We start from the raw sequence: 10,020 nt of genomic DNA, 5'->3' as shown, positions 1-10,020 counted from the left end.
TTTTCAGCAGTTTACACAGAGGCAGTAATACATGTGGACTCTAGCACAGCATCCTGTTGATTTTCCCCATGAATTTTCACCCAATCACAGCTCATAGCTGAAAACTTCTCCTGTAGAAGGAACTTCATATAGATAGTCACATTTCAGGGAAGAGTATATTTTTCAGGCCCTCCTCTGTAGGACATCAGCCCACTCCACTGATAGATGTGTTGCTCGGTCATCATAAACTTGAAAACCTCCGAGGCATACACAGCTGGCTTCCAATCAGTAGCTTGGAGCAGAATGTTCCTTTGCCATTCAGGAACCTCTAGGATTGTTATCCTCCAGAAGGTGGAATGCCTGAAAAGACTGAAAAAGCTTAGGAAGTAAACACCCACACACACCAAGGCTAAAATGGTCTGTAACTTTTAAACATATAGTATTTGTAAATTTCACCTTACCATTCTCAGCCTTTTCACTCTGCTTAACTGTGTTATGTGCACAGAGCACCTGGGATCGTAAGCGTTGCTCTCAGAATATATTGAAGCTGAGTTTTAGAAAGGTTTTTTTTTTTGCCTTGCGATTCAAAATGTAACTTTTTCTGAGGATGTACTTAACCTTTTCTGAAGTACTGAGATAATAATGTACTATTTGATGTCTATTTTCAGGCCTTTCCACTTCTGCAGCCTAGCAAGAGCCAGGGATTTTGAACAGTCATGAAGCAGTCCGAAAGGATGCCTGTCCATGATGAACTTATGGTGAATATCTTGGATAGGGCCAACAAGCAGGTACAGTACCAAAGGGAAAAGGATTCACGGCTAGGGAAAAGGCACAGACAGATTGCAGAGTATAGGAGAGATTTGCAGTGTAGTTTCTAGACCAGGAATGGTGACTGAAGGAGGAAGAGGGAGCAGAGCAGAACACAGCAGAAAGACATGTTTGCTGCTTGCACTAATGGCCATGGTCAGGCTCCTGCACCACATCCTGAGTCCCCTCCACAGTACCTCTCCACAGACCAGGAATGCATTGGTGAATACTATGGTTGGGTTGCCCCTAAAAGTGGGAGTGAATGCTAATTGGACAGGGCACACATAACCCCTGCAGTCTTCCACTGTCATTTAGTGCCAAGTGCATGCTGAACGTGGTAGAAAGGGAAAGTAGAATGGGGCCAGGAGACATGCAGAAGTAGGGAATTTATTTGTTTGCATTAGTTACACTGTTTTGCACTGCTCAGTATTTGTTATGTGCTTTGATTCATTACTAGCTTTGGTGTTTTAATGGCAGCTGGCCTGCCTGACAATTCTTTAACATTGTTTTATTTTCTTTGTTTTTTGTAATACAGCCATGTTAACATTTGTCATTAAGAAAGTTCATTACCTTCACTGTATCCTATCATGTACACTAAGTGCATTGAAAGAATAAAGATAAAGACATAATAAGGCACATCTAGGAAGTTGTATCCAAACACAATTTCTCAATACATCTTTTCAGATCAATCCATAATGAAAATCCACAGTTCATGTCACAAAAGGCAATGCCCCCCCCCCATTACATAAGCAATCATCTAAACCATGACTAAAAATTCATGACAATCACATTCCCTCCCCACACACTAACACCGTACGCAGACAGTACTTCATTTACTGTTAACATTGCTGTACAAATAGATTAATCAACATACCATTCTCCCTCTTCCATTGTTCACACAGAGACAGAATGTGGGTGTACAAAGCCTCTTGATTCTATGACAGAGGCACTTTTTGGCTGAGTGTACAGTTCAGTACTCCATTATTGTCACTCAAGGGCAAATGGCTCACCTTTAGAGTCACAAAAATTGTGGAGGCGACAGCAAGCCACAATAATGTGGACAACATTGATGACAATGGAATCCAAACCGTTCCGTCAACAGTGCCAGTGGGCTTTCAATCTGCCAAAAGCCCAACCACCATTCTAAACCTACTGAGAATGTAATTAAACCTTCTTTTGCCAAGACCTCTGATATCAGAGTATGCTTTCATAAGTAATAGCGTGTACCCGGGGTCCCCCAGCACAATGGTGGGGACAATAATTCCATTTATGACACTGTCATTTGTTGGCGATAGTGTCCCAGTCTGTCTATGAATGTATACTCCCAATCAGCAGAGAACCCTGACATGAATTTTTCAGTTCAGCCCATTCTGGCATCCAAAAACTGTGGCCTCTGTGGTCAACAAGGTCCTGTATAACAATGGAGTGTAGTATCATTTATGGTTTATGTGCTCATGTGCTCCTTGAGGAGGATAAACTATGGGCACATGGGTCCCATCCGTGGTCCTGGTTTAGTTAGGAAACCCCATTCTCTCAAAACCAGCAGTGACTTCAGGGACATTGTTTATGCCCACCACCTTTGGGTAAATCACACACCTCAGAAATCTCCACCACCACAGCCAACTTGCTAACACCCAACTGGTTAGCAATGGACCTGTGGCAGTCTGGGGTAGACAGCTTCCAGATTGTTATCGCAACCCGTTTCTGGACCAGCATGACCACCCTTGTGGGAGCGTCCTCCCACTGGATAATCAGGGCAAGCTGCTCACAAAACTCCAGAAATGTCACTTTCTTCATGCAAAAGTTCTGTAGCAATTGCTGCTCGTCCCAGGTCCATACAGTGATGTGATCCCACCAGTCTGTACTTGTGGCCCTGCTCCAGAAAGACCAGTCTTCATCAGGGGCATCAGCAGCTACACTAACAATCATGGGCAGTATCAGCCAGTTCAAGTCTGCTATATTTGTTTTGTCATCATCTTTGTCCTCTTCTGACAGCTGCCTTCGGCAGGTTAGAAAATGCTGCCAAAATGTCCACCACAGCCTCATGCCTGCTATGCCAATTTCCTGACACAAGAGTGAAAGCAGGACAATTTCTTCAAATGGTATTGCCTCCATGTTGCTGGCTCTGGTTGCTTGGAGCGTGAAGACCCAAAAGACAGGTTCAGTTGGATGCGCTGGCAGGCTGTGACAACTTCCTATAAAGTGCTACAGGATGGACAGTCAAATTGTCCCACTGTGCACAAAGGGCTAGAGTGGTAGAGCTGGAGAGGGCACTAGGAAGCCTGGGATAGGCTGGTTTGACTCAGGTTTGTGTAGTGCAGTGTGGACACATCAGTGTGAAATCCAGGTCCAGAAATTCTAACCTTAGGGTCAATATTCAGGGTGTACATTCAAGCACAGGCTTACAAACACTGAGTCTGTGGGCTCCAGTCCCACAGATCTGGGCTTCCATTGCAGCATAGGCATACCCTTAGAAGTGAACAGACTCCTTAATTATTAATCAGTGATGTGTGACATTATTTTGTGTACTGAGCTCTAAATCTAACAATGAATAATTATTCATATTTTCAAATCTGAAGGGTATAGTTTCCTTCACTTTTAATGAAAGACGTACATAAAGTTTGTATCCCTAAAATATATTTTACTTAATCATATATATTTGTCTATATAAAGATTAAATGGAGCTTCAGCTATGATTGTACAGTTCTTTGACCAGATGTGCTATGCTAGGAATCCTAACATTGTATGTAGTTCCCAGAAAATTATCTGGACATAGAAAAGTAAAGACATTATAGAAAACCTGGCATTTTTTCTTGTATTACAGGTGTGCTAAGTCCTACACTAGTTTGCAAAGAAAACAGAAAAGTAAATGTATATGAATTAATATGCATAAATGTATATGCCTTCATCTAACAAAACTTATTTTTACACACACATTCATATCCTCTATATTCAAAATACATAACTTTCAGAATGGAAAATAGAAATACTGTACAATACTTAAACAATGTATGTTCTTAATTGTCTATGCATAAAAAAATTGCAGGAGGAACATTATCGATTTTTACATTTTATTAGAAATCAATTATAAATTAACTTGACAGTGAGAGATTAAAAATTCCATACTGGAAAAAAGTTCAATAATGAACAAGTTAACTGTTCTTGCTCATGAAGCACAAGAATCCAAGTAGCAAACTAGAGCAGACTAGTGGCTGTTTAAGCAAACTGCTACCAAAATTATTTTTAACCTATGCCTAATGAACAGCGATTAGCATTGAAAAATATACACAAGTCATGGAATAGACTATATTTCATCACTATATAAAATGCTTTGTAGTTGTTAAGGAGTTTATTAATGTAATAGTATAAAGCCTTAATTCCCCTAAACAGTGGATTCCTTATTTAAAACTATTGAACCCTCTGAACTGAGAATGAAACTGTGTTGGACTTTTTAAAAATGATCAAGTATGCACAAAGTATCAAGAACATCTAAATCTGTGATGAAGCACCTGTAAGACATTAACTTGTTTAGTAACTGGACAGTTTCAAGCCTAATAATTTCTTTACAAGTAAAGAATTAGTTAAACACCAGAGCTCCTGTGGTGATCTGGTGAGTGAAGTCCTCTGATACTGCTGTGCATGTGTTATGCAAGGTTATAGTATCCATGCCATTTGAACAAATGAAGATTTCACCAAATTAAGACGAGTGTGTTTAAAAATAATCTCAGCATGTTCCATCAAGTGTGAATTGGAAACCAAGGAGTTTCACATCAAACAAAACAGGAAAACCCAATTTCCTTTCTGTTCTTGCACAGTCTGAGCTCAGGCATGCAGCACCCCGGGCTATGAAAGGCAACCTTTGACATTCAACAGAGGACTACGGTGAATGTGCATGTAAGGGGTCCCTTCTCCCCCCAGTAAAGAAGGGGAGTGTCATATTTCATTCCCCCCCTCGCCCGCCCCACCCAGCTCCTGCTTGGGTGGGGGAAACCCTGAGGGGACTGGGATGTGTCAGCGAGGGGCCAGGGCACGGCACAGAGGCAAGAAGTGTCCTTGGAGAGCGGCGCCCCTCAAAGCTCCGCGAGCCAGGCTGCTCCTCCCGCCCCCGGGAACACGCAAGGACACGGACTGCCCCGGGGCCTTGCCATCCCGCCCGGCGCTGCCGCCACCTGTATCCCTCCCAGTGCAAGCGCCCGCGCTCTGCTGCCATTGGACGCCGCTGCCTACCGAAGCCTGCTAGGCACAAAAGGCGTTGCTAAGTGAATGCTTATTTTGTTTCCCTCCTTTTTTTTTTCCCTCCCCTCTTGCGCCCCCCCCCCCCTTTACTGATGAGAGCCTTGATTCACTTGCAACGTGTCAATTGCACTGGCTCTCTCGCTGCTCTTCCCTCTCCCCTTTTCTTTTTCTTTTTTTTTTTTTCCTTCCGGGGATGGTGACTTGGTAGCTGGGTGGCTTTTTAGTGACATCCAGAAAACCCTTCCCAGGCAAGCGATGGCTTAGAGAAGAAGAAGAAGAAGAAGAAGAAGAAGAAGAAGAAGAAGAAGAAGAAGAAGATGAGTTTCCACAAGGAGGATGGTGTGGGGAGCCTGTGTCACAAGGCGCTGCAGATCATCTCAGAGCTGTGCCTGGGGGGACAGGTGGAGCGGGAGAAATGTTCAGGCATCTTCTTTCCCTTGGAGACCACCAAGCAAGGTATAGGCAGCACAGGTACAGTGGACTCTCTGCAGATCCCCCCTCTCCTGCTCCTCTCTCGTCTTCTGCTGCTTCCCCCCAGCTTCTTTCCACTACCCTCTCCCCCCCCCCCCAGTCCCCCGTCCCCCTCACTCTGCTCCTTGCCTCTGCTTCGCTTCCTTGGTGCAAAGAGGGGGGAACACCCGTGTGGGACGGTTATCTACTAATAGCAGCGGCAGCAGGTTGTGTGGGCGTTCGGAAAGTTGAACTTTTTCTTTGCTTTGCCTATGAAGGTGGAGGGGGGCGGGCGGTGGGAGAATCCATGTTAAAATAACAATAACCAGAAGCAGTTTGTCTTCAAGTGCTCAGGACCGCACTCAGCGCAAGCACAGCAAACGCTGGTGCCCAAGAGTCTCATTTGCTCTGCACGGCGCTGATTATAAAGCAGAGCTCCGGGAAGGTTCCGACGTTGTGCGGAGGGGCTGCTGTTGTAGCGATGCTGCAGAGCGTGAGGACGAGAAGTACAAAGAAAAGGAAAATGCTGCTGGGGGGGGGGGGGGGGCGTCAGGACCTTGGATCAGGGGACAGGGAGTGGAGGAAAGAGAGAGAGAGAGAGAGAGAATCACCCCCAGAGTGAAAGCCCAACAGTTGGTTGGATTTGTGCAACAGGAAATATCCCGCCTTGTATCCCATCTCCTTTCCCCTCTTTCCAGTGCTAGTCTTCCCCTCCCGCGCACACACACTTGAACTTCCATTGTTAATTGTTTCGTGCTTTATCTGCAAGGAAATTTTCCTTTCTTAAGGCTGGAAAACTATTTGCTCCTGTTGCACCGATAGGAAGGGGGAAGAGGCTGCTGGTTTAGTGTTATAAACAATGGTGTATGTTCCGGGGGAAGGAAGTGTTAGTCTACATGTATGATTTACCCCACGTCTCCCCTTCTCTGTTCTTCCCAGTGGCCCTTATTTTTCCTTGCGATATTTCGAGCACAGGTTTTCAGTCGGGCAGCCACTAAGCCAACAGGTTGTATGAATTGGAAGCGCTTCAAATGAAGGCTTGCTGTACATAACATTGCTCAAGATTTAGAGGGAGTGGAGGGAAGGAAATGGACAGGAACCCTATTCACAGAGCCGAGACACGGTGTTTAGATGTTTTTTAATGTGAAAACCCGATTTTTGTTGTTGAAGTTTTAACTATGAAAAAAGGTATATTGTGTTATAGTTATGGGAGAAAAATATCCTGGGGGACCCCAAACCAATCCATCAATATACCTTTGTGTGCACTTTCGGCTGTTTCTGGATGACCAGCTGTTGCAGCGATCGCTTACTGATGATAAAGCCATAAAGCCTGGCAACACCAAGTTTTATGAATGAAAGGAACAGTTATTTTAATAAAATAGTCCCATAGGATGAGCCCTCGTTTACGGGTGAAGTTGTTGTTAAGGGTGTGTATTTTACATTGCCTAGGTTTCATGGGAATGTACAAATGGAAACCTGTAGATTCAGTGAAGTGCTTTGGGGTCAGATCTGTTCTAGGATCCATCAGGGAAGACTTGAAGAAAATAAGGGACTGATTTAAATCCTCAGAAGCAAGATAATCTATCAAAGGTGAAATTGTCTTGTTTTGCCTAGTTAACGGAGCTCAAGTGGTACCATATTTGGACACTTACTATTTGTACCACGGCACATCAAGGTTAGGGAATGAATTTCTGATTAATTTCTGCATTGTCCCAGGTTTCTGGCTCAGTTCAGCTCTCTCACCTTACTTTGTCATAGTTCATGATTCCGTTGCCTTTCCTATGGTAATGTTTTTAAAGGGAGCGTTTAAAAATTAAGCTCATTTTTGGTGCTTTATTCTTATGCTCTCGCAGGCGAGACCTGAACAACAGAGAAAAATAATAAACATGTAGTTTAAAAATCATTATGAAGAGCAATAGCAGTAGTATAAATGTCCCACCTGTTTGTTTTTTTTTTCTTTTAATGCCCAAAGTCTTTAGTGCATATTCAGCAGTAAGGTGGAGTTTTATAGCACTCAACAATTCCACTTCAGAACAGAGAAACTTCCCACCTAAAAAGAGAGAGGAATGAGGATCTAATTTTTTTTCCAACTCCTGTTGACAAAACCAAAACAACCATAACAACAACCACCCTTCTAGTTCTTTCTCATAGGCTACGGCACCGTGTGCCAAGTTTTATTCTAAGGTGTATTTACACACCTTGAATGCAAGGATCCATAATGAAATCTCTCTAATCAAGTTAACGCTAGCTGGCGCCTCTGGATCATTTTATGTGGTTATTTACCTGAGCCAAGAACAAAGGAAGTGATTCTACTGCTGTTGGAGTTGTGGGAAAAGTCCCAAAGTTTCCAGTGGGAACAGAATCCAGCAGGAAGTTTATCTGCATCGATGGCGGGGTGGGGAGGGGAAGCGGGGGTGGGGGGGAGAAGAGGTGTATGTATTTCAATGTGTCTGTGTGCGCGAGGAATACATACAATATAGTACACGCTATAAATGGATAGACAGATTAATAGATTGTGTATGCGAAAGTGTTGCTAGTGGATGTGATTGATTATTTTTCATTTGGTTGAACTACACAGTATTCCCAATAGCATTTTTAATTAAATATAGTATATTTTAGCATATTTGTTATAATCCATCATATGTTAATTATCTTGATCCAGATTGAATCATATCAAATGGAGATGTAGTTGGTGTTGAGCTTCAAAATCTTACAGTAGGGTTGCTTTACTTGTGGTAAAAGAGCACCTAGTGCACTGTATATTAATTTTTGAGGGTCATTATTAATTTTATTTTAACAAACATAAATGTAATATAAAGGAATAATATATGAAAGATACAAAGGTGCTCTCCAAGGTACTGATAAAGCAAATTATCCTGTTTAGACATTTAAATTCAGCACCTGTTTTCATATTAGATTGCATACCTTCATTTTTAGCATTTCTTCAAAGCCAGCAATTTTATCAGTATTTTAAATTCATAATGCTTAACCAATTTGCAGCTGTTTGCCAAAAGGCCTGGGATTTTAAATTTTGTATTCTGTGGCAATAACAATTTGTCATGAAGTAAAAATGGCTGAGGTGAGAATATAAAATTGCTTGCTCATAAGATTACTAGAAACACATCTTACATAAAAAATAATGCTAGAGAATGTATTTTCTAAATTATCAGGATATTAGATTACATGTCTTCCATTTGATGAATGCTTGATAAATTTTTAACTTCTCTTCAGCAAATACATTGTCTTGAGTATATCTACATCATTTTAATAAGCTATAGAATCTTAGGGCATCTTCACATGAATAAACATAAAGCATGTTTTAAAATAAAGGCATTCTTTTCTGTAGTATGACATTTTCTTCATTTCTCATCAATATGTAGATGTGTGTTTTAAAACTCACTAACATTTTTAAACTGTTCCTTACATTAAATGAGACCACTAATGCACTGATAAAAGACATGATCCAGCATTTCTTCTTCTTCTTCAAGCAAAACTTCCACTGAACTCACTGGGTGCTGGACCGCAAACCCCTAACTCTCAGTGGTGAACAGTTGCTCCATGAGTAGTGCTATTAAAGTCATCGGGATTACTTCTGTGAGAGGCTGTTCATTTATTGTAAGGGGTTCACAATCTGCCCATGACCACAGCAGAGTTTCATTTGAAGAAAAGCAGCGGGATCAGGCCAAAAGTTAGATAGTCATACCCAAGTTCTGCCACTTTTGTCATGTAGTACCATATTCAGAGAGTAGTACTAGTAAATAGTCCCACTAATATCAAGGGGACTACTTGCCAAATAAGGAACTACTCAACATGAATAAGGGTGGCAGAATCTAGTCCAAAATTATTAGAGTGTCATATAGGATGCTTAAGAGATCATATTAGTTGGCTCATATTAGTAAAATCATATCAATGAACCACCACAAATATGGAATAGTAGGCACTCTACTCCAAAGAGACATGAATGAAAAAGTGATTTCCTCCTCCTCCACATTTTTTCATCTCTCCATTGAAGAATGGGAAGCTTTTTCTGTAGCCATGTATACTTCTACTTGAGCATCAGTGTTCATTAAGATTACTATCAATTGTACTATAACGTAATTTGTGTTTGAAAGTAACCATGTCTCTACAGACAGAATAGTTATATTCCTTAGCAGTGCAAGACGTCATTGGGTGATACAGGACATTGCTTGCATAATCTGAGCTTTTGCCTTTCTTTTAATATAGTGAATGCCTTTTATGAATGATCATACAAACGAAAACCTGTATTAAATGTCCATATTATGTATGCTATCATACTTGAAAGTCGATGGTCAGTGTTGGTCTTTCTTCAATTATTGCATTTGACCATGCAATTTAATTGAGATAATCTTTTCTCTCACAGCTAGAACGTGAATGTGAATTTCAATTAATGACTGATTTTTGAAGGAGCATTTGCATTTATTTGCAAACACTTCTTCCTCTTCAAACCATTGCTGTCAGATGATGCTCATCAACTGAATTTACACTCAGATTAAATTAAAAACAATCCCACTAATTAAACCCTGTTAG

The 10,020-nt window shown here is 41.5% G+C and overlaps 1 protein-coding gene across 1 annotated transcript in view; it reads left to right on the top strand.

Moving 5' to 3' along the window:
- The first annotated feature begins 5,339 nt into the window (after positions 1-5,339).
- Positions 5,340-10,020, top strand: part of SYT10 (synaptotagmin 10) — a 50,593-nt gene continuing 45,912 nt past the window's right edge. The window contains exon 1 of the mRNA XM_073329970.1: positions 5,340-5,493. Coding sequence (XP_073186071.1) covers positions 5,340-5,493 — 154 coding nt within the window. The remainder of the gene's footprint in view (positions 5,494-10,020) is intronic.

This window comes from Lepidochelys kempii, chromosome 1 (assembly GCF_965140265.1).
Source record: "Lepidochelys kempii isolate rLepKem1 chromosome 1, rLepKem1.hap2, whole genome shotgun sequence".
Classification (NCBI taxonomy): domain Eukaryota; kingdom Metazoa; phylum Chordata; order Testudines; family Cheloniidae; genus Lepidochelys; species Lepidochelys kempii.
The sequence above is the reverse complement of the archived record's forward strand: the minus strand, read 5'-3'. Positions and strand labels throughout refer to the sequence as shown.